Source organism: Ahaetulla prasina, chromosome 3 (assembly GCF_028640845.1).
Source record: "Ahaetulla prasina isolate Xishuangbanna chromosome 3, ASM2864084v1, whole genome shotgun sequence".
Classification (NCBI taxonomy): Eukaryota; Metazoa; Chordata; class Lepidosauria; order Squamata; family Colubridae; genus Ahaetulla; species Ahaetulla prasina.
The window spans coordinates 52,239,370-52,265,117 of record NC_080541.1 but is presented as its reverse complement, the minus strand read 5'-3'; the positions used below and the strand labels follow the sequence as shown (position 1 = coordinate 52,265,117).

Here is a 25,748-nt window from a genome sequence, read left to right as displayed (position 1 = left end):
CAACCCTATTCGACATGAAATTACTGATATTTGACTGAATTAAGATTACCTACTGTAACTGGGAAAAAGCCATACTATAGAAATTAAAACCATTATGTAGAATATAATTGACAGATGTCTTGATTATCCAATTTACAGATTTTGTCATATCTTGGCTGATATTCTGGGCATATCTGCAACTCTCCAGGTTCTGCATTTTCCTAGGAACAGCTCCCTTTAATGTACTAGAGAACATATCCAAACAAAGAGATGTTGGTCCTATGCAGTGATTCCAGTTCATTATTCTTACTCATGGAGATCTTTCAGTCACCTTCTGTCTTTTGGGTCTTCTTGACCCAAAGTATCAGAATAATGTCATAAGATATGAAGCATTGATACATTTAAGCAGCACATCCAAGTTCCTGTAGATTATTTTAGTGATTGTACAGGCTTACAGAGGAGAATCTACTAAATATACAGGTAATCTACTAAATATACAGGTAGACCTCGATTTACAATAGTACATTTAGTGACCATTTGAAGTTACAACAGCACTGAAAAAAGTGATTTATGACCATTTTTCACTCCTGTAAGGAATGCCTCTGCCCCCCTATTATTACCCTCAGTATGCTATTGTTTTTATTTTCAATGACTATTTGGCCAGTGACTTCCATACATAAATGTTCCTGTTCCTATACATTTACTTCATAAAGAAGAAATAATATCAATATTTGCCAAGAGTATTTGATTATATTTAACTGACTATATGTAGAGCAATTCAAAAACACAGGAAAGATTTGTTGCCTACTATACATGCTTTTGTTGAAAATTAAACAATCTCAAAATCAATACAGGTTGCTTCATTAGTGAAACAGCAATATTTCAAATATAGCTTTGGTTTTAGCTGAAATATTATTAAGGATTTAACTCTTGAAATAAAGTCATCGCTAGTTAGGTTGGATTAGATTGATCTAACTAAGAGGTAGACTACTTTCTTATATGTGGTAAAAGATTTTGTTTTAATCATGCAAAGGATCAGTTTCCAGGAGTATAATAATATAATATAACAACAGAGTTGGAAGGGACCTTGGAGGCCTTCTAGTCCAACCCCCTGCCCAGGCAGGAAACCCTACACCATCTCAGTCAGATGGTTATCCAACATTTTCTTAAAAATGCATTTAATTTCTGTAGACAATTCTTATGAATCACAGCTTCGTTGCACTGTATGCAACGTATGGAATTGGTTATTAATGCAACGTCAGAACCATGGTTTTAAGGATAAATCTCCTTTGGATAGAATTTAGCCTTCATCTTTTCAGTGCCAATTCAGCATATGTGAATCCCAATGTTTTACTCACTCTGCTTCCCACAGAACAAAATCTTTCCAAAACATTTCCATGCTACAAGCATCCTTTATTGTAACAAGGCACCTCATGAAAATATTAGTTGCTAAATAATTGACTCTTTTTCCCTACTGCCATTCCAAACTTTTGTTATTATGGTGGGTGCTTGTGGCAAAGGATGGGAGGATAGGCATGCACTGCATGTTATACAGGGACATGTCAGGTAATTGGCCATAATGCAAATATCTAATTAGGGATAGTTCCACTTCTGTTGCTTGAGTTGACTTCTCTGTAGAGAGAGCTGGGAGGAAACATAGCAGAGAAACCACTGATAGACTCCTACTAATCCCTGAGGCCATTGTATGTGAGGGAAGGGAAGCTGTGTTACCTGTCACCTGCTTGGCAGAGGGTGAGGGTAGGTTTGTTCAAGCAGGTGCAGAAGTTGTTTACTTAACAAGGTTGTCAGCATCTGCCTCCTAGTAATTAAGAAACCCATTCAAGAAGAGGTTGCCAGGTGCTCTCCTGGCTGTCCTGTCTGCTGTGACAACTGGGACAAAATTTCATGTAAATACTTGCCAGCATCCAGGCAAACCTGAGCTAATGGGAGGTTATATACTGGCCGTTAAACTATTTGTAGGCTTAACTGACAGGTTTGTGGGCTCAGTAGCTGTCATGGTAAAAGTTTCAGCTGATAAGATAGACTGACCTTTCCCTTCCCCCAACAGGTGTGAGATTAGAAAGGTTATGAAACCTCACAATAATAGTAGACATTGCCATTTCAATATGATAGTGACATCTGTTCACTGTGCCCCTTTAAACCAGGGGTGAAATCTAAAAATTTTTGCTACCTGTTCTGTGGGTGGATGTGTCCTGTGACTGAATGGGCGTGGCCAACTCAATGTCCCTCACAGCCATGCCCAGTCAGTCACGACCCCCCCCACCAAGCCACGCCCACAGAACCCAGTAGGAATTTTTTTTTAAATTTCTATTCTGCCTTTTCCCTATTTGCGAGATGACTGCAGCTGCAGCCTCTCCGCCCGCTTGCCACCCACTCGCCACCTGTTCTCCCTTCACCTTGGGTTGGGGGCCGGGGCCTAGGGATGCGCCATTCCCCGAGGCCCCGGAGACGCCAACTGCCTCAAAGGGGTCGGGGAATGCACCATTCCCCAACTCCAGCCTTTCTCCGGAGCTGCCGCCCACTCACCACCCACTCACTGCCTGCCCGCCCTTCGCCTTTGGTCAGGGGCCGGAGCCCAGGGATGCTCAGGGATTCCCTGAGGCCCCGGAGTCACCACCTGCTCACCGCCTATCTCAACCGGATCGGGAAATGCACCATTCCCCGACACCAGCCTTGTCCCAGAGCCACCGCCCACTCTTCCTTCGCCACGCGGCATATACTTACTTTCCGGCAAGCGCACACCCAACCTGCAGCGGCAGCTCTGGGGCAAGACTAGTGTCGGGGAATGGTGCATTCCCTGACCCAGTTGAGGCAGATGACAAAGGTGGTGGCTCCGGGGTATCAGGGGAATGAGGCATCCCTGGGCCCTGGGCCCTGGGCCCTGACCAAAGGCAAAGGGTGAATGGGCAGCGAGTGGGCAGCAGCTCCAGGGAAAGGCCGGAGTCAGGGAATGGTGCATTTCCTGACCCGGTTGGGGCAGGCGATGGCTCCGGGGCCTCGGGTAATGGGCCCCAGCCCCTGACCAAAGGGCGAGCAGGTGGCGAGCTTCCTTCCCAGTGTCCTGGTGTCCAGCTTGTGAAGGCTGGACTGCGGGCCATGGACTGGTTCGGGGGTGTGGCCAGTCAGCAATTGCTACCGGATCGGCAAACCAGACCCAATCTCCACTACCTACTCTCCCGATCCGGTCCGATCCGGTAGCATTTCACCCCTGCTTTAAACCCTGCAAAAATAATGAGTCAGGGCTAGTATTAGTTATTTTTAGCCAATTGGCCACCCATATTTTGTGTTCCATTAGATGGTTTTATTCCCAAAATTTTCAAAATGGCTACTCTGTCCTAAAGCTACAAGATTTAACTAGGATTAAAAAATGCAGCTCTGTTCCACTAAAACACTAGTGTCAAACTTGTCAGGTCACATTGCCATCACGTAATATATTGCGATGTTTTTTCCATTCGCGGAGCTGGGGTAAGCATGGCCTATGCATAATGCATCCTGCCCGTGGGCCACCCCACCAGTTTGACACCCCTGCAATATAATAACTTTATATTACTTCATAATGAAACACTCTCTTTCACATTTTGTTTAATAACTATTAAGATTTTCAAACTTTTATAAAGTGGCTACTCTAACAGAATCACTTGGATAATCTTCCTATGGGGAGTGAGATAGCTCTCTTTTTCTCTTAATTAGATGTTTCATGTGAAATGGAACATTCCTTCATCTGTTTTCTCCTCTTCCCTCCAATATTCCTTTTCCATCTTCTGCTCCAAATTCAATGGGATAGACTTTGTAAGTGGTAGGGGAAATGACCATGAAACAATGTGTCTATGACATTGTTGGGCCAAGTGTGCCTTTTGTGACAACCCTTTTAATTAAATAAATATGCAACTGTTGCTCATATACAGATGTAAACTCAATCTCAATCAATCCAGAGTCAGTTAGAGTCAGGTGACATCCAAGATGAATGAATGAATGAATGAATGAATGAATGAATGAATGAATGAATGAATGAATGAATGAAATTATTGCTTAAATTAGGGCGGTGCTGAGTTACTGACTACATTTGAACTACACTGAAAACATTCAAAAACGATTCCAAAAATAACGATAATGATGATTGTGCAAAAATGTTCAACACAGTGGATTTCCAGTTTCTTCTGTGAGGGTAGAGCTGCACCTTGAGCCCCCAAATCTATCGCTCTTCCATTGTCTTCTATTTTTTTCTTCTCACAACCTAGGATTTTCCAGTAAAGTGAATTAATTAATGATTGCTGCCTTTTAGGTTATTAATTGCTGGAACCAGAAGAGACATATTTTCTGGGACATCTGTCAGGGAGAAGATTTGGCAATATCTCACCTATATGCCCATTTGTTATATGACCAGAATTTACATTTTTTTGCCATTGTCCAGTGTTTACTTCTGGTTTCTGACTAGAATGCCCATTGGAAAAAATGGATTTGCCTAATGACTGCCGCATTCACTAGGTGACTATAGCATTTCTAAAAAAATATTGTAAATTGGATCCCATTTCATGATGCCTTGACTCTATAATTTTGGGCTCAGTTACAGTTGTAAATTGAGGATTACTACCGCCCCTCCAAAAAAAATCATACATTTTAATCCAGCAAATAAATTCTGTAAGAAATCCAATTTGTCTTTGTAACTCACTAAAAAAACATTTCAATATGTATCACCTCAATGTAGCTATGATCTATTGTGTCTAAAACAGCTATTTCATTTTTTGTCAGCATACAATGCTACTGAATTTTCAAACACCTGATATTATCAAGAGACTTGTCAATCTTTCGTAAAACCAGGTTTTACTGAATGAATTTTAGAGGGTAATAAAGTTCTGTAATCTCCTTGACAAATCTTTGAAACAGTTTTTGTCAAATGTATTGGTTGATGAATTGCAAAATTCATAGTCTTTTGCTGCTTTCCAAATAACTGTTATCTAAGCCTCATAATATATTGCAAAATATATTTTACAAAAAAATCCCTGATACATCGCTAACAGAATAGGATCCCAGCTTTCCTAAATATTTTATGCCAGGTACTGTATATAACATTTGGCTAATTTTATTATTTGGTATTGTCAAATTCCCTGAATGGGCAATCAGTATTTTTTAGAGATCTATCCCTTGACCTGGGTACTTATTTATTTATAGAATATAAACCATTATAGAACTTATAAATTTGAGTTATTTGTTATAATCATTATAAATTATCCCCTCATCAATATCCCTCTGTCTCTAACTAGCTAGCTATCTTATAATTCTAGTCATCTTACACTTCTAAATCAGTACAAGTAAAGAACATAGCTATATTCAATATTTAAAATAATGATCTCATAGACCAAAGAAGTGTCAAAACACCACTTACCAAACACTGTCCCTGGAGGAAGGGTGACAACTTCTAGAATATCATTCCCAAATGGCCTTCTGAAATCCTAGCAGGGTGGGAGCTAATCTGATTTCATGGGAACGTCTATATGAAAGAAGGTGGGCAGTTACTGTAGCTCATCTTTGCTTACAGTTATTTTGAACAAGAAGCTGATGATTTACCAAGTTTTTCCTCACTGTTGCTACTACCTGTGTTTTAATACATTTTAATTAATTTTCAGTATTCAAAGCACATAATTGAACAAGTCCCAGTTTAAGTAATCTAAAAGTATAATACACAGCTAGTATGAAGAATATACATGCAAAGCTTATCTTACTTCCTTTTCTAACTTTTTGAATGCAATTCATTTTTAAATTCTAAACGACATAATCTATTGATTGTATAAAAGCATGCCAGACAATTTCCCATTAGTCAAACTTCTATTTATTGAAAGAAAAAATGTATATTTTTTTCTCTTTCAACTGACTATTTTAAGGATCAGTGAACATTTTATTTTGGTCCAATACCAGATCATGAAAACTAAAACACCATATATAATCCGAGAACAATCTTATTAATTAAATAAATAACCTACTTCGGTTGTGAAGTCTTATTATAACAAAGTCTCTTGGCTTAGGCACACAATTTAGCAATGGTGTAGACAATTTCAGGGTACTTAGGTTTGGGGGAATATTGTAAGTACCATTGATCAGAATGACCATCCTATCTCTCTGTTAAGACTAGGATTAGTAGAGAGTGCCTTCAGGGGTGGGTTTCACTTACCTTTGCAACTGGTTCGCTCGCACATGCACTACATCTGCGCATGCACAGAAGTTCCTGCGCATGCGCAGACCATATTTTATGATGTCCAGGCGGGTGGGTGGAGCCTCCCACCACCACTACCAGTTCGCCCAAACCAGGGTGAACCAGTAGCAACCCACCACTGGTGCAGTTCCTTCTAAAATCCACACCCCAGAAAGACATGTCTCAATGTTTCAGTTTCAGTGGAGGCACAGGGCATTTTATGGGGGAAAGAAATATTTGACCACAGTGCTTCCTATAGATCAGGGGTCTCCAACCTTGGTCCCTTTAAGACTTGTGGACTTCAACTCCCAGGGTTCCTCAGCCAGGAACCCTGGGAGTTGAAGTCCACAAGTCTTAAAGGGACCAAGGTTGGAGACCCCTGCTATAGATAATAGACATAAAGAAGGCCCAGCAGTATTGGGAATAAGATAATGAATATAGATATTTTTTGAGTTGCAGTTTCCTGATGTAAAGGAATATAAATGTACTATAACCTTGGGGCAGCAGCAGGGTTATCCTGTATCTTGTAGTCTTTGTTATCCTCCTTTGCTTTAGATTAGAAGACAATCAGGAGGCACTCCCAAATGGAGCAGCTTATTAAAGTTCTGCGTCATTTGGATGTCCTGTGCTAGAAAGGAGAGGATGTATAAATCTTCAGTTTGTGTTTTTGTCTGGTGTCTCATGGCACTTATTTTTAATCTTCTGATTAAGATTTTTTTTAAAAAATATTTTTTAAAAAAATAATTTATAATATGACATACAAAGAATAAAAAGTAAATATTAAGGAAATTAGGGAAGGAAAAAGGGAAGTGGATAGTGGGGGAAAGCAAGGGAAAGCAAGGGAAAAAGAAAGTTGTGTTTTTCTCCAATTTCTCATGTCACCTATTTTTATCTTCTGATTAAGGTTTAAATCATTGTAGAGAATTACCGTATATACTCGAATATAAGCCGATCCGAGTATAAGCCGAGGTCCCCAATTTTACCCCAAAAACTGGGGTAAACTGGGGACTCGAGTATAAGCCGAGGGTGGGAAATGAGGCACCTACCGGTTGGGGAAACCCTCCCTCCCTCAGCTGAGAAGGCTGGCGGCTCCCCGCCCCGCCCTCTCACTGCACCGGCAGGGCTTCCGTCCGGTAAAATGTGAAAAAAAGAAAAAAAAAAAACTCGAGTATAAGCCGTATATACTCGAGTATAAGCCGAGGGGCTTAAAAAAAAAACAAAACTCAAGTATAAGCCATATAGACCCGAGTATAAGCCGAGGGGATGTTTTTCAGCACAAAAAACGTGCTGAAAAACTCGGCTTATACTCGAGTATATACGGTATTAACAGAAGTCAAAAACTGGAATTTGAGGACTGCCCATCAGGAAGCTATTGTCCAAAACGCAATGTTTATTTTTTTTAATTTTTATTTTGTCATATCAGTATATATAGGCATTAACATGAAACAAAATAGCTATATAATATATAAGCATATATATGAGCATAAGTATGTAATAATTATGTTAATTGGATATAATGAAAAGAAACAATAGGACAGGAACGGTAGGCACTTTTGTGCTCTTATGCACGCCCCTTACAGACCTCTTAGGAACGGGGTGAGGTCAATAGTAGATAGTTTTTGGTTAAAGATTTTGGGATTTTGAGAAGAGACCATAGAGTCAGGTAGTGTGTTCCAAGCGTTAACAATTCTGTTACAGAAATCATATTTTCTGCAATCAAGTATGAAGCGGTTAACATTAAGTTTAAATCTATTGTTTGCTCTTGTATTGTTGCGATTATAGGTGAAGTAGTTTTCAACAGGAAGGACATTGCAATAGATGATTCTATGAGTTAAGCACAGGTCCTGTCGGAGGCGGTGGAGTTCTAAAAGTTTTCTAAACCTAGGATTTCAAGTCTGGTGGCATAAGGTATTTTGTTGTTTTTAGAGGTGTGGAAAACTCCTCTTGTAAAATATTTCTGGACACATTCAATTATGTTGATGTCAGAAATGTGGTATGGGTTCCAGACAGGCGAGCTGTGTTCAAGAATTGGTCTAGCAAATGTTTTATATGCTCTGGTTAGTAGTGTAGTGTTTTTGGAGAAGAAGTTACACAAGATTAGGTTTACAACTCTTAGAGCCTTTTTTGCGATGTAGGTGCAGGAGGCTTTGGCACTTAGATCATTTGATATGAAAACTCCAAGGTCTTTAACAGAGTGGGGGTCATCTGTAAGGTAGTGTCCATCAAGCTTGTACTTAGTGTTTAGGTTCTTTTTTCCAATATGTAAGACTGAGCATTTGCTGGTTTAGATTTGGAGTTGCCAAGTTTCGACCATTCAGATACAAAGTCAAGATCTTTTTGAAGGGTAGTTGTATTGTTGGTGGTGTTAAATAGTTTGACATCGTCAGCAAAGAGAACACAATTACTTGTGATATGGTCACAGAGATCATTAATGTATAATATGAAAAAAAATGCTGATAAACTAGGGTGCCATATTACAAATACTGAATATTCCACAAAATAGATTTTGAATTAGAATAGATGAAGGCGCTAAGAAAAAAAGAGGAAGCTCATATCTGTTGGTATGTAATCATGCTGCAGTGTACATTATCCAATGGACATAGATATTCCTCCAGAAAATATATATTCTTTCATAAAGTTAAAAATAGAGATTGAACGTGAGGGAAGAAGAATATATACCCCACAATTAAAACACTGACATATATTGTAACAGGAAGTCCACAACAGTTTATACATTTCAAATTGTATCTATAGCTTTCATTGCCATCTGCTGGCTGTGTTTGCTTTCTCTATGCCAGAATGTCTAACTGCATAGGACATATGCTTTTTCTTCTCCTGGAAGACAATCTCAAAAGGGCAAACTTATAAGAGCAGCTAAGGAAGCAAATAGACATTACCTAAATGGCCAGTAATAACATTGTAAATATAGCAGAAAGCATGCATTATAAACTGAGTAAGAAGAAAACAGTGTTTTACGTTTGTGTCTTTGTTATAGAAGGGAATATGGCACTGTTTTCCAGTGGGGATAATTTATTAAAAAAAGGAATATCCAGAAAAGAAATAAAAGATTCAATAACCTATGGTAAGTTTTCTCTGAAGAAAATATAATCAGAACTCAGCCTTGCTTGTGTGAGTTTATAGAAACATATGAGCAAGACTAAATAAACTGCTGCTACATGTATATTACATTTTACTAGTGCCAGCAATACTATTCAGCTCATTAATGAGCTAATTTTTTTTGTTAGATTGTCATTTGTATTACAATTGCTATTCATCCATTAAAGATCCCATTGCATGTCTAACGCATTGCAAACAATGACCAATTAGCAGTTGCTAGCAACACTAAAGATTTATTTAACTTCCAGATGGACTTTCTATCTCTGCCATAGAACGTAATTTCATATCTGGATGCATGAAAATTGCATTTAGAATGAGAAAGTAAAATTGGATGCTTAAATGATGGTAATGAGCCTTCTGTTGTTATATGCTTTCTAGAATATTGATTTAAATAGGCAGCACGATAATAAAAGTTCACTCTGTGGGATTTGGCTATATCCATCTGCAGGCTGACCCACATCTCATGTATTTCCTGGTAGGAAGACATTTATAGAAATGTTGACTCTGAGATAAATACCAGCTGCTGCTAAGTTACCTATAGCTTTTCTCACATGGAAACTATTCCATATTACCTCCTTCACAGAAGGTAACCATATGTGGAGCAGAAGATTCATTGTAGCAATCTTTGCTTATTTTGCACTTATAAAGTTTGTATAGTGTTACAGTAATGCCTTTGTATAAAACTAGTCTGCACTATTATACTGTAGTACAGTAGATAGCACTGAATAGCACTACAGTCAATCTCAAAGGTTCTTTGAAAGATCCTGTCAACTGATGAATATATTACAGTACCGGCTGCAATTGAATAAGAGGGTAGGAGAAGCCACGGGAGTTCGATAAACCACTGGGGTGAGAATACCAGAAACATTTTCAAAGCTTAGAAAGCCTTACTGGCTTTGTATCATCTCCTCAAGACAAGCTTAGGCTTAAACCATGGCTGCATCATCATTAGTGCTTTCCCTCTTAGAAAGCATCAAATAAGATTGGCAAATTATGTAAAATATGTCCCAGTTTGTGCAACATTCATTCAGAGCACTCAGAAAATCTGATTGGCCAGTTCAGGCTGATTTGGGCAAGGCCCCTCCTGTCAGTTCCTATCAGCATCTACTACCCCGTTGCTGTTTTCCTCTTAAGCAGTTGGACACAGCAGTGCCTGAGAAGTACTGCTGGAAGCTAGAAATAGCAGAACAGTGAAATGGGTGCATGCAGAAGAGTCTGAAACAATATATCAGGACGGAAAAGGTCCAGTTCCCCATTTCTTCTCCTCATTGCCTCCTGAACAGAATAAAGATGACACTGTAAAACAACACTTATTGTTTATATAAAGAGAATTCCTAAATAAACACGCTGTTTGTGACTTTATTCTGCGATTCTGATCTCTCTCTCCCTCTCTCTCTTTCTCCCTTCCTCCCTCCCTCTCTCTCTCATGTAATTTTAATTTCATTCAACTTGGATTACAACAAAATGGAGTCCAAAGATGGGTTAGAGAAAGCAGCAGCTTAGAGGTGACAGTGCTCAGCAGACAATCTAGCCCAGTTCTCCTCCAAGGGTGTGATTGGGGAATGTTTGCATACAGAATGTCACCAGCTTGACATATTGAAAAAGGAGGGCAATAAAGCTGGAGGAATCAATTAATTGCTTTGCTTGCTGCATGTACATCACAATATCACTGTTTGGTATTGACTAAAAACAGTTATGATGGAGGCAGAATACAAACCATGGGAGCAGCAAATTTCTTTCCACTGTGATTTACTGCCAACTTATAGTTGGATGGATAACACTTTTACCTAACAACAGGGAGCTTTCCATGGAGAAAATAAACTGAATTATGTGACTCTCACTGCTATTTGTATAGGATTATGTAATATCTCACTAAACAACAATTGATAAGAGTTCATCTATTTGCTATTCTTCCATGTCAGACCACCAGTTCTCCAATATGTGAGGAAAATTTACCACCCCTTGGAAACAGGTGGCAAATTTTGTTCACACATTGAAGAAAGTTCCACTTGGTTTCCTATCCTTGTTCATGCAGTTAGGATCAAGAAAGTCACTTGACTGCTGCAGGTGCAGAGTGATAGACACATTAAACAAAAGACAAACAAATATTTTGGATATATTAAATCATGGTAGAACTGCTGGTGGCAGTACTTTTTATAACTAGATTTACCTTCATTGTTGTTTTTTTTCTATTTGAGATGTGATTTTAATATAATGGTTTTGGGGGGGGGTTGTTGGTCAGGAAAAATCCATTCCTCCTCCCAAGATGAAACAACGTAAGTGATAAACATAACCATCCTCAAATTCCTTCTGTTTGTCAAAATTATGAAAGCAATATTATGCTATTGTGCCACAGCTCTACCCAATTGGAAAATATACAGGGACAAAATGTCATGATGCAGCCACCAAATGGATGGGACATGTGTCACAATGCCACTTCTATCAGACCGACTTCTTTGACACCTCCTCCAATTGTACACATGGGGCAGTTTCACGGAAACATATTCATGATCATTACTAAACTTTAACCTTTTCTTCATGTAGAACTGGATGTCAAGAAAAAAACCTGTAATCTTCTGAGACTTTATTGTACAGCTTCTCCAAACTGTTCAGGTATATATCTTGTATTTGTTTGGCTATCTTTTTGAGAGTCTTACTGTAGTGGGACCATCCCATGCATTGATAATATATTTGTGGTCTACTTCTCTGCAAACCTTTGCATTTGGTATTACTTCTCTTGTGCCAGAGATCTAAGCATGGCCAGTATGTGACTGGATGCATATAGATAAGGTCTAAACAAATTGGTTTATCATGAATGGTCATTGTTATTTTAGTACAATACAACACAGCCACATGCAGTGAATGGTAAGACAATGGGGAAAATATGTATATCTTTTAGCCAATTTTCTATATGTGTCTTTTCACACATCCAGCGGATTGCATCGTATCCACAATTTCTAATGCAATGTCATAATTTAATATGTCAAAACACATAATAACACATCGTAATTTTCCTCCCTTTCCTGTCAGCGTTTATTTGGGCACAAATTCAGTTCATTCGATAAGTATTTTTTCTTTGTTTCTTTTTAAATAATGATGATTATCTTACCAAGTTTGGATCGCTAGGGGAGTTTTCAAGGTTTCAATCCCAGCACTAGCCCCAGTTTGTGCTGCAGCACTGCAGAGATTAGGACTTTTCCTAGGGATTCTACAAATCACCACCACCTATTTGTGATATATACTAAGTTTTTTTTTAAAAGTTCCATAAGCAAATTAAACACTGACAATTTCACTGAAATCTAGGCAATGACGCCAGCAAAATGTATGCAAAGCAGGCTTCTATTTGATTATCTAAACTGCCATTATGTTCAGATGAATATTTTATTTTTTTATAATTTGGATTTAAATTGCCCTGAGAGAAAAGACAAAATTTTATGTCAAACACTGTTTCACAAGCATCCATTGAAACACAGATGTTTATTCACCCAAACAAAACTGAAGATTGTTCCCCCAGCCCTCATTTTTTTAAAATTTCATTTAAATTTGTGAACAATTGAGTCTACAATTTAACAGCTTGTGTACTTAGGTATCTCCAAAACACTCATTTCAATAGGCTTTTTCACACTGATATTCACCAACAGTATCACAAAAGTTGTCTTTTTAAAACATAACTGTATGCAACAGTAATTCTAGAAACACTAAAGGGAAAAAGCATAGCAATGTCCAGTTACAAGAAAAAAGTGCACATTACTTTGTCACAACCACAGTCATTACTTGAAAAACTATATGTAACAAGTAGATAGAAAATATCACTGGATGCCTTAAACTCATTGTTGAAAAACCAAAGTACATAAAAAATTGTACACAAAAATAAGGCAAATTTAGGAATGCACAAGGAACTTGTTATTTAACAAAAGCTAATCAACAAAACAGATATTACATAAGCCCGAAGTAAAATACTTCTCTCTAAATACATAAAAATAAGCTTTCCTTAGCACACAGCAAACACCACTGATGTGTATTTGACATCCTAAAGTAAGAAATGGGGATGGGGTGGGGGAGAGGAGAGGGAAATTCAAGGGAAAGAAATTTTATTTAAATGGCAGCTTTATCGTTTACCATTTTTTGTACAATTTTTAGTTTAGCATAAGCACTATAAAATCACATCAGAAGTGTCAATGGCCCTTTTCAGTTACATATTCATTTAGAAAGAAAGAAAAGAAATATACACAAGAGTGCAAATTTTCCGATTGTCACTTGCAACCTCTTCACATTCAGTCATCTACATCCATTCACTACTAGAAGGATTTGTACAAGACAGCAGCAGCAATCCTGGAGTTAAACGAGCTGGCTTGTAGGAAATCCCTTTAAAAACAAAATTAATGATATGTCTTTTGAAAATAGCTCTCACATCTTCAACAACTACTAATAAGTTGCAACTGATTATGAAACAGAAGCAAAAATGCTATGAGTTCAGGAAAGTCTGCTTCCTGCAGAAGTAAGTCCACAAATGTTTGATAGGAAACTACCTGCTCTGCGTGAAAAATATGCCTTGAGGACAGAGGTGAATTGGGGAGGGGATTAAAATTTCATTGAGGAGGATTTAACAACAGCTCCTCAAAACTTCATTTGAAAAATCAGTGAAAAATTTACCAAAGTAAAAATGATCAATTTAGAATGTGAACCAGCCTTTTTTTCTTGTTTTTTTTCCTATAAAAATTACATTTTATTTAAAATACAAGATCCTTTTCATTGCAATTACATCCTGTTAATATCAGGGCTTTTGGCAACATTTTGCCATATAATGCAGCTTTGAGTCCACTGAATCAGTAGCATATTCCATTAATATTGCACTTGGATTCTGAATCAAATTTGAAACCCCAGGCGTATATCTGTTGTTTCTGTCCCTGTTAGAATGGGTTAACACTTCTACTCACTTTTTTTTTTTTTTTTGCTATTGATGCTGACACGTGAAAACAAACCAAACTGGTATTACAAAGGATCTTAAAAATGTCAGAGATCCAAGTTCGCTTGGAGAACCATAACACACCGAGTACACTGAGAACAGTGTGGCATAATGGAAATTAACTTGTCAACAAGACCGCGGCACATGAAAAGATCTGCTCTGAAATATCAAAATGTCATCAGTGGAAATTCTATGATAAAACTAGATCAGCAAGATAATAATGTGTGTCTCAGTTCTGCTGCAAAATAAGGTTTTCCAGTTCATCTGCAGAACGTAATAAAAATGCTGCTGATTCTCTATATCCTGCAACCAGTTGCCGTACTGCATTAATTTCAGTTGGACTCAGCTGAGGTCTAGAGCTGGTATTGCTAGAAGACCCGGAAGTGCTTGCTAGCTGCCTCTTCATACTGAGATCAGTTGGACCTGAGAAAGAGAATTAAAAATGAATGAAACATCAAGATAACCTCATAGATTCACAGACTTCAAAGGTCTTTGGAAAATTAACTAAATTTCCAATCCAGTGAAGAGTATGTAATGTAGAATGTTCCTATATTATCATTCCTTGCCTGATAAGATGGCTTTCCATTCATCCAGGTCCTAAACCAAGATTCTATTTTCCATTTCATCTGTTTTTCCCAGAGGGATATTTAAAGAGAGGGCTAGACAGAGAAATCTTTGCCTTTTTGTAAAAAGTGAGTTTTTACATGTATCTGTTCAATTTTCCGCAATTATTTTGGCTTGCTGTTATGCCCTTAAGCATAATAAGGATATTCAACTTGCTTTTTCTGTCTTCTGTACTGTTGACTACTGCTTTTTTGATAAATGTAAATTTAACAATTAAATTAAGCAATACCTCTACACAACTGTTGCCCGAGTAATTTATTTCTGGGTCTAAAACATAGTCTCTAGTTGACATAGAATTCCTATTGAATACGCATTGGAAATGGCTGCTTTTGTTCCATGTAAAATACCCAAACCACATTTTACCATCTTGTCAAAAAGGATTTCTTTGAATTCATTGAATGTAAATCAATGTATACTGTATACTGTTTACAATGTATACTGGTGCATGCATTCTCTCCCGAACCAGTGACTCCATGCAAAAAGAGATAGCTGGTCTGGCATAATATACCCTCGCTAAATCCATAATGAACTCTAGCAACTAGTTAATAATTTTCTAGCTGCAATCAAGTTAATAATCTATTCTAGAATTTGTTCATAACTGATAACTAGACTGATCTCTGATTTTCTGAAACCAACTTTCTTTCTTTGATAAAAACTGAAGTGTGCCAGGCGCACAGATAAACTGAGGACAGCTTATTCCTATATTATGTCACTTAGCTTTTACATTCTTACCAAACTAGATTCAACTTTACAGCCCTGTCAGCATACTTTATACTGCTGAATCATCAATAGTGACAAATCTGTTGATTACTCTGTTGCCAACTGGACTTGAATCATAGGAGTACTTTAGGAGTACATACAAGCTGTTTTTCTAGTTTCAAAAATTACACTGGGAATGAAGTTGCAAACGGATTAAAGGCAACAACTGTTTATTCTCTGGGGACCATATCATCCATTGAATGTGAAAAAAGTGAAAGCCAAAAAAAAATCAAATCTGAAAAAGCCTATCTTTTTTCTATTTTATCCAAGGCCATTTCAGAGGAAGTTCTGCCTTTTTCCTAAAATGCAAATTTTTTTGGGGGGGAGGGGGGATTGTGGAATGTTTCCTAATATTTTCTTTTTGGCCAACACATAAAAGTGATTAAGCTGTAAAATAATATAATCCATATTTAAAAATACAAATATGATATTAAGAAATAAATATGTGGAAGGATCCCTATCAATAACCTCAACGACTGCAGATCAGTGGCACTCACTCCTATCATCATGAAGTGCTTTGAGAAATTGGTTTGTCAGCACATCACTTCTGCTCTTCTGCATACATTTGATAAAAAACTAGTTTGCATACAGAACAAATAGATCTACAGGGGACGCTATAGCCATAACTCTTCACACTGTTCTGACTCATCTGGGACAATGGGGGGGTGCTATGTAAGGATTCTTTTTGTAGATTTTAGTTCTGTATTTAACACAATTCTTCCACATAAACTAGTGTCTAAACTTATGGATCGTGGGCTTTCTTATTCAATCTGATTTTGGGGTATGGATTTCCTGTCAGGCCAGTCTCAGAGGTCAGATTAGGTAATCATACCTCCTTGGCCCTTATTCTTAACACTGGTACACCACAGGGTTGCATGTTGAGTCCCTTAGTCTATACTCTTTATGTACATGGCTGCATTCTCACTCATGCCAGTAATACTATTAATAAATTTGCAGATGATACAACAGTGGTGGAACTCATCTCCAGGGGGGATGAGTCTGCCTATTGAGATGAGGTGGACCGGTTGCTTTTGTGGTGTGGAGACAATAACTTGGTCCTTAACACCAATAAAACCAAGGAGCTTATAGTGGACTACAGAAGGAATAGATCAGACATCCAACCTTTGGTTATCAATTTATATCAAGTGCAGCAGGTGGCCAGTTTTAAGTTTTTGGGTGTTATCCTAAAAGAGGACCTGACCTGGGGCGCTCACATTGCAGCACTGGTCAAAAGGGCCCATAAAAGATTATACTACCTGAGACTTCTTAGGAAACAACAACTGAATGAAAAATTGCTGGTGACCTTCTACTGCTGCACTATAGAGAGTATTTTAACTTACTGCATCTGTGTATGGTTTGCTATTTGCACAGTGGCAGATAGGTCAACACTCCAGAAGGTTAATATCATTGACCAGAGGATCATTGGTTGCCCTCTCCCCTCCTTGGAAGACCTTTATAATGCCTGCTGCCTTAAGAAAGTTCAAAATATTCTTAAAGATCCATCTTATCCTGGGCACCCTTTTTTTTTTTTGAACTATTACCATCTGGCAGATGGTACAGGACATTAAAAACAAGGACAAATAGGCTGAAAAACAACTTCTATTCCAGAGCAGTAACTATATTGATTCTACTGTATATGTAATATTAATCCAGTATCAGGGGTTTTCAATTCAATTGTATGGAATGTGAAGGATGTGTGTTTTTGTTTTATTTTTATAGTTTTATGTATGATGTACACTGAACACGGCATTTAATTTCATTGTACAAGGTGCAATGACAATAAACTAAACTAAAAGCTTTGCCTTAAGAAGTTGAACTTGCTGATAGATGATATTTCAGTTTCTGAAAATAATTAGGTAACATTTCATGTGGCAACCAGGGTTTTAGTGCAGACACATTTCATGGGGCAACCAGGGTCAATGCATTGCGCAATGGTAGGATGCCTAATGTTTACTACAAGTTGATTATTTCATCTGTTTTCAGAATTAATCCTTTGTCCATTTTCTTAGGCAAAAATGAAGAGACTCTACTTCCTTAAAAGCTCAGCGAACTTGTACATCCATTTGGTTGGTCTATGAAAACAATAAAGATTTCATTTGATCTGAAAATCTATTTATGTAAATGTAAAATTGCTTCACAATTGTTTTAACAAAATATAAAATTATCGGAATAAACTGCTTTTCAATTTTATGTACAACCTAATAAGCAAATCAAGCTACACTCTTTTATACAGTAAAAAAATGCTAAACAATAAGAATGGAATAAATTTCAATTTTTCTCTCCAAATTCCACTTTTTTCTCTGAACTAAAATAGAAAAAAAATCCAGAAGTTTCATATCTCTAGGATTACAGCCTACCTCATGAACCATTCTTATTTTCAATACAATTTTATACAGCAAATATACATAGTTCTTTACATATAGTACAAATTTGTGCATTTCTGTTATTAGTGACATTATTCCCTCCTCTGTATCTGGAACCAGAGGGCATACAATGCTGTTATATGTATGAATTATTGAAGATTTCAGCCTGCCAATGCCGGTAAGGGAAACTACTTGGAAATCACATCTAAGCCACTGAGAGCTTCTCAAAGGCAAAGTGGAATATAATATAAACTATAATTATAATGGAATTGCTGCAGAAGACATATTTTGATTTAGCAGCAAATGTATGGACTACTTTAAGTACTTCATAAAAATTGATATTAAAAACTGATCTCCTTGGACAGGGCATTCTGATTTGTGGTTTAAGAGCCCAGAGAACAGCAAAATAGTATAAAGTTTAGTATATCATTGTGGATATTGCTTTTTTTAAAAAAACCACTTTCAAATATAGCTCTAACACAAACAAAAATAAAAACATAAGTTGGCTTAGCCTACTATTTTGACCTGATTCATTTTTTTATATATATATATACACATATATAAAAAACATATACACATATACACACATATATATATAGGTCTTTGGTTATTCGGGTTTTCTCCTGCGTAAAATTGGAATAACCAAAGACCTACATACAAACACCCGCGAAAACCTCAGAAAACATATATATATATATATATATATATATATATATATATATATATATATATATATATGTATATGTATATGTATATGTATATGTATATATATATATATATATATATATGTATGTAGGTCTTTGGTTATTCGGGTTTTCTCCCGCATAAAATTGGAAGTGTCTTGGCGACGTTTCGACGAAGTCTCATTCATCATCTTCAGGCTTCAGCTTTGTGCTTCTGGGAGCAATGTGTGATTGCAGCTGTTTCTTTTTAACTGCTAGTGGGGGTTTGAGCTGATTGGGTGGGAGCTTGGCTGTGCTCTGATTGGATGGGTTTTTTTATGCTCTGATTGGCTGGGGTGTGTCCTGTTTGGGTGGGGGCTTGGTTGTGCTCGGATTAGTCTGAGTTGCAGGGGGATTTGAGCTGGTGAGCTGCATTGCTGTTGTTTGGCTTCGTGTTTGTGGTCGTGCTACATCTTCATAGTGGGTGTCTGTCTGCTGTATGTATGGATTGGAGGGGTTTGAAATGGCTAATGTTGCAGCTGCGGTCTGGCTTCTGGTCCTTGGTCGTGCTTCCTGATCAGTGTGGGTTTGGGTCTGCTTTCTGGGTGGATGTGTGGTGGTGACATCCTGTGTGGACCTCGTGAGTGTGGGTCTGGTGTCATTCCTCGTGTTAGGGACTCGTTTGTCAATAAGTGCGGGTTTCCAAATGGCTGGTAGGTGGGAGGTATCATCTCGTTTATTCATGCTGTGTGGGCGTTTTTCTATCTCAATGGCTTCTCTGATTATTCTGTTGTTAAAGTGTTCAGTTTTGGCGATAGTTCTGGTCTTTTTAAAGTCAATATCGTGTCCTGTGGCTTTAAGGTGTTGGACCAGGGAAGAAGTTGGTTCCTCTTTTTTTTTGACTGAGTTCTTGTGTTCTTCAATGCGTGCACTTATTCTTCTGTTGGTTTGTCCGATGTATGTGGTGGGGCAGGCGGTGCATGGGATTTCATATACTCCTTGATTTTCTAACTCAAACCCACTATGAAGATGTAGCACGACCACAAACACGAAGCCAAGCTCCCACCCAATCAGTTCAAACCCCCACTAGCAGTTAAAAAGGAAAAAAACAGCTGCAATCACACACTGCTCCCAGAAGCACGAAGCTGAAGCCTGAAGATGACAAATGAGACTTCGTCAAAACGTCGCCAAGACACTTCCAATTTTACGCGGGAGAAAACCCGAATAACCAAAGACCTACGTATATATATATATATATATACATACACACACACTGTGTGTATGTATGTATGTGTATGTATACACACACACACACACACATGTTTGTATATATATATATATATATATATATATATATATATGTATGTATGTATGTATGTATGTATGTATGTATGTATGTATGTTCGTAGTTTTTCACGGGTATAGGTATGTAGGTCTTGGCATATTCGGGTCTTTTCCCGTGTAAGGTTGAGAGTATCTTGGCAATGTTTCGATGAGGTCTCACTCATCATCTTCAGGCTGGTGCTTTCAGCTTCATGCTTCTGTGAACAAAATGTGGTCAGACCTGCCATCTCTCTATAAATACTAGTAGGAAAATGGGGAGTGTTGCTGTGAGTGGGTTGGTTGGCTATGTGGTTGCATTTTGATTGGTAGATGGAGTGGGTGTTTGCAGATTGGTCGAGATGGGGAGTGTTGCTGTGAGCGGGTTGGTTGACTGTGTGGCTGCATCTTGATTGGTAGATGGAGTTGGTGTTTGCAGATTGGTCGGCTGCCTCGCAGCATCCTGTGTGGGTGTGGTCCTAGTCTTTTGTTCCTGAGCTTTGGTGTTGTGGCCTCTGGAGTTCCGTGATGTGATGTCTTGAGCAGATGGCTATGATGCAGCATCCCGGGCCCCAGTCTGGCTCCGAGTCCGAGATCCTGTCATGTGTTCTTGGTATGTGTCAGCTTGCTTTGCATGGGGATTGGAGGAGGGCACAGCAGCCAGTGGTGCCAGCATGGTCTGGCTTCTGGATGGTGGTTGTGTTTCGTCTGTGGGATGGGTTTGGGTTTGAATCTGGTGAGGATGATCGGTGGTGGCGTTGTGTGTTATCCTGGGTCCGGTGTCAATTTTCGTGGCTGGGACTTGTTTGTTGACTAAAGCCAGTTTCCAGATGTCTGGTAGGTGGCAGGTGTCATCCCGTTTGTTCATGTTGTGGGGGTGTTTCTCTATTTCGATGGCTTCAATAATTATTCTCTTGTTATAGTGTTCAGTTTTGGAGATTAATTTGGTTCCTTCAAAATCAATTTCATGTACTGTGGTTTTAAGGTGCTGTAAAAGGAAGGAGGTTTTTTCTTCTTTTCTGACTGCGTTCTTGTGTTCTGCAATGTGTGCATTTATTCTCCTATTAGTTTGTCCAATATATGTGGTTGGGCAGACTTTGCATGGTATTTCATAGACTCCTTGGTTTTCTAGATGGATCTTGTCTTTGGGGTTTCTTAAGATGTTGGTTATTTTTTGGTCTGTGCAGAAAGCTGTCTTGATGTTGTGTTTGTGAAGAATTTTGCTGATTTTATCTGTGGTGCCTTTGATGTATGGGAGGAGGGAGATCCCGTTGTCTTGTTCTGTGTCTTGGTTCTTGGGCAGTGTCTCCCTTTGGATTAGGTTGGTAATTGTGTTTCTTTGGAATCCATTGGAGATTAAAACGTTTGTGAGAGTGTGTAATTCTGTTTTCAGGTGGTCTTTTGTCGGCTAGGCGTTTGGTGCTGGAGATGAGAGTCTTGGCTACGGAGTTGATCTGTGCAGGGTGGTAATGTGATTGTGCATTTAAGTAGTGGTTGGCGTGTGTTTTTTTCTGGTAGATGGTGTGTCCTAGGGAGTCGTTGAGTTTTTTGTAGATTAGGACGTCCAGAAAGGGGTGTTGTTTGTTAGCTTCTATTTCCATAATGAATTGTAATTTGGGGTGTAGGCTGTTGAGATGCGTGAGGAAGTTGTCCAGTTTCTCCTTGCCATGTGGCCAAATTACAAAAGTGTCATCTACGTATCTAAGCCAGAGTTTGGGTTTGAGTTCAGATTTATCTAAAGCGTTGGTTTCAAAGTATTCCATGTATAGGTTTGCAATGACAGGTGAGAGGGGTGATCCCATGGGTGCTCCTTCTATCTGTTTGTATCTTTGTCCATTATGGATAAGGTATGTGTTGGTTAGGCAGTGGTTGGTTAGATCTAGGATGTGTTTGGGGGGGTTGTATTTGTTTTGGATAGCTGTCAAGGCTTTTTTAATAGGCACTTTGGTGAAGAGGGATATGACATTGAAACTCACAAGTAGATCGCTGGGTTGTAGGTTTTGTTTCTTTATTGTTTCTATGAAGTGGAATGAGTTTTGTATGTGTGAGGTGATGGATTCTGCGTAGGGCTGAAGTTGTTTGGCAAGGAATTTGGCGAGATTTTGTAGAAGTGAGCTATGGATCATATGGAGCTATGGAGCTGACTATGGGTCTGAGTGGTGTCACAAAGAAGGAATATATATATATATATGTATATGTATATATATCTTCAAGGTCTTTCAGAAAAGCAACAAGGTGGGGGCCAATCATACCTCATGGGGGGAGGGGAATGATGTTCCATAGACAAGAATCCATCAGAGCTGACACGTCTAAACTTGTGCAAAACTGTTTGGGCTGCTGCATTCTTAACCAACTGAAGCTTCCAGATACTCTTCAACGGCAGCCCCATGTAGAGGGCGTTACAATAGTCCAGATGCAATTGACCAAAGCATGGTCTCACACTTTCCATCTGTGAGAATGGTATGATAGTCCAGGAATGGGCATAAATGGCACACAACTTGTAGTTATGCAAAGTGTCCTGAACACAATTTCCAGGAGCAAGAAATGTGAGTCTGCAACCCTCAGATTATGCATTGGGTCAGTCTGAGGCAAGGCACGCCAATCTATGACCAAAGATAGTATTTTCCCATGAGCCAAAGAGCACCTAATCTAGATGTACTCTGTCTTGCTAGAGTTCTGTTTTAGCCTGCTGCGCCACATCCAAACCTTAACAGCCTCCATGCACCAAGATAAGATGGCCATGGGCAGAGATATATAGCTAATTATCATCAGCATATTGATGATATCTCATCCCATGATGATGGATAATCTCCCACAACAGGTTCATGTAGATGTTAAATAGGAGTGTAGAAAGCATTGTCCTTGAGGGAAACCGCAAAGCAGGGGCTAGCTGTGTGACTTCTTGCCCCAATCAGCATCAACTGAAAGTGATCTTGGAGGAGGAAAGTGAACCAGACAACACAATGCCCCCAATCCCAGAGTGATTCTAGAACAGGGGTGTCAAACTCAATTTCATTGAGAGTCGCATGAGGGTTATGTTTGACCTCCGGTGGCTGGAGTAGGTGTGGCCAGGGTGGGCATGGCCAGTTTACCATCACTTGTGTCGGGGTGCCTGTGGTGGCCCAAATGCTCTCCCAGAGAAAGTGGGCTCCCAAGCTCTGTTTTCGGCTGCAACGGCCTCCTGCAACCTTCTGCCAGCAAAAATGTGGAAAGCTCCGTTTTCGCTGGCAAAGGCACCACAGGCCATCCCTTCACTGTTTTCCAGGGTGACCCCATAGGCCAAATCTAAGCACCCTGCAGGCTGAATCTGGCCCCGGGCCTTGAGTTTGACACCTCTGTTCAATAGTTTGAAAAGCCATTGAGAGGCCAAGTAGTATGTTGTGTAACTCCATATTCAAACCAAATATAAATAAGCACCACTTAGCACAATGGGTGAAGATCCATAGGCATAATTTCCCTTATATTTGGATTTATACTTAATGCTTGATTATCCTATTTGGAGAGGATATTATGCAGACAGATTCACATGTTACTATTGGGAACAAATACCAAACATTCACAGGCTGACTCTCATTGCGTTAAGATTAAAGAGCCATCATTCTATGTTCTCTTTCTCCTCTGGGTGCAGAAGTCCAACTTCATCTAGAATAGCAAATTATACCTGAAGTTTAAGTAAGAAATCTTCTCTGTCACATTCTTTTCAGTGCTGAAGGAATTTTATTTTGCTTGCCATCATTGAGGTAACTTAGTAATTTATATTGCAAGTAGTTACCGCCTATGTTTTATGGATTCATTGCAGTTACAGAGACATCACATATGTTTGGAAGCGAAACAGTTCTTGTTTTAACTAAATCATTCAAAATGCTACAAGCACTGTGAATCCTCTCCAAGAACTAGACATTCATTTATCATATTAGCTGCTGAGTAAATCTGACATTAAACACACTGCTGGACAAATGATTTGCAAGATTTAACAGGAGGTAGTTATTGCTACATAAATTACTTGTTGGCATCATCAATTACTTAGAATTCTAAAATGCAAGTCAGAATAAGATATATGCTTATTTCACTGAAAAAGCACAGACTGCTTAGGAGCAGCAAAGCCATGTCTGAGTTACTCTGGCAATCCAGCAACTATTATTAGACGACCAGTTTGAAATTCAATAGCCTATCCAAGACATTAAGTCCTAGCTAATTTAATCATTATTTCTAAGTGGTTAAAAAGTAGTACTTTTTACCATATATTAGTACAGTTAATAATTATATTTTTAAAAATAGAACACTATTTCGAGATATGAATGGGAGGGGGAGATACTGCAATTAACATTGGCCAGTTCTAAAGAAATGGAAACTACATCATTAAGTGAGGAAAATGTTCTCTCACTTTTCTTAAAAATCATCTCTCACACATTACAGGGAAAACTCTGAGCAGTTCACAAGCAAGGATACATTCAGCTTTCAAATCAGAGGAGGAATTATCCTCTTTCAAATGCCAAGCAGATTGTGTTGTTAAGCCCCCAATCATCTAATAGAATTACAAAAGGTGTGTAAAAGGAACTATTAATAGTTTCAAGGGGTTAAGTTTTGGACAGCATTTTGCTTTCAATCATTTTAATAAATATTTATAATGCTATGGAGTAATAAAAGAAGTTAGTAACTCTCTAGCAACTGCCCAGATTCAGAATATTCATTGATGATTTGTTAGAAGACATTGATTACTTGAGAACTGCATTGGAGAACCACTGTCATCAGCATAAATATAATCTCAGGGCACTGGCTGAGTGGATGGATGAAGGAAAGAGAGTTCCACTTTCTCATTCTTGAGAACCCTCTTCCTACCTCTTTGTAGAACTGTTTGAAGCAAGAACTGGAAGGTACATTGAAGGTCTTCTAGTCCTGCTCAAGCAGGAAACCCTATTTGTTATTTCAGACAAATGACTATCCAATCTCTTCTAGAAAGAGTATGTAGGGAAAACACCTCAATTCCTTCCTTTCCAAAATTCCAACAAGCTACCGAAAGCCTTTTATTGTATCCATTGGGGAAGCATCTTGATTATTATTTGTTTACTCACCTAATTTTGAGTATATATCATAAATAGAAAAATAATTGTAGTGACAAATACACTTCAATAATAAGTCAGTATATACTTAAACAGATAAAGTGAATCAGGCAGGCAAAAAAGCAGTGGAAGGAGGAGTGACTCCTTCCTTTCTGCTTGCATCCCCATTGTTACTGCTTATGAGAAACTGGCAGGGAGCATCAGAAATCATGATCATATAACCCCAGGGATGCTAAAATGGCCACAAGTTTGCAAATAAAACTGGTTTGAACATTATGGAAATTTCAATTCCACAGAAGTAATAGTAGTAGAATTCATTTTGATGAATCCTTTAATGTGCAGATTTAGGTACTTTGATTCAAAAATTGTTGTGGTGTAATGCATCTTTTGGACTAAGTTGAATGTACAGATAAATGCAATGAGAGTTTTAATAGAATGTAGATAACTTGTTTTAAAGAATAGCATTACAGTATCTTGTCCTTCATGTATTTTAAAAGAAAGATTAAATTATATTATCATTCTCTAAGCATGTTTTTATAGGAAAGAAGTGATACTAATTACATGCATAATTTAAGCATCTGGGTTTTACACTTGTTCTGCCAACAAAAACAATTCTATATTATAGTTCACTGCAATGCCGAGAAGAAAGTTTTTTTAAATTAAATGGGATACCCTTTTCTAAATTAACAT

General features: G+C 38.3%; 1 protein-coding gene across 5 annotated transcripts in view; it reads right to left on the bottom strand.

The window, feature by feature from the left end:
* Nucleotides 1-14,340: 14,340 nt before the first annotated feature.
* NOL4 (nucleolar protein 4) overlaps nucleotides 14,341-25,748 on the bottom strand; it is a 167,294-nt gene continuing 155,886 nt past the window's right edge. For all 5 annotated transcript variants that reach the window (XM_058178220.1, XM_058178222.1, XM_058178221.1 and 2 more), the window contains one exon: nucleotides 14,341-14,693. In XM_058178220.1, coding sequence (XP_058034203.1) covers nucleotides 14,500-14,693 — 194 coding nt within the window. In that variant the 3' untranslated portion in view covers nucleotides 14,341-14,499. The remainder of the gene's footprint in view (nucleotides 14,694-25,748) is intronic.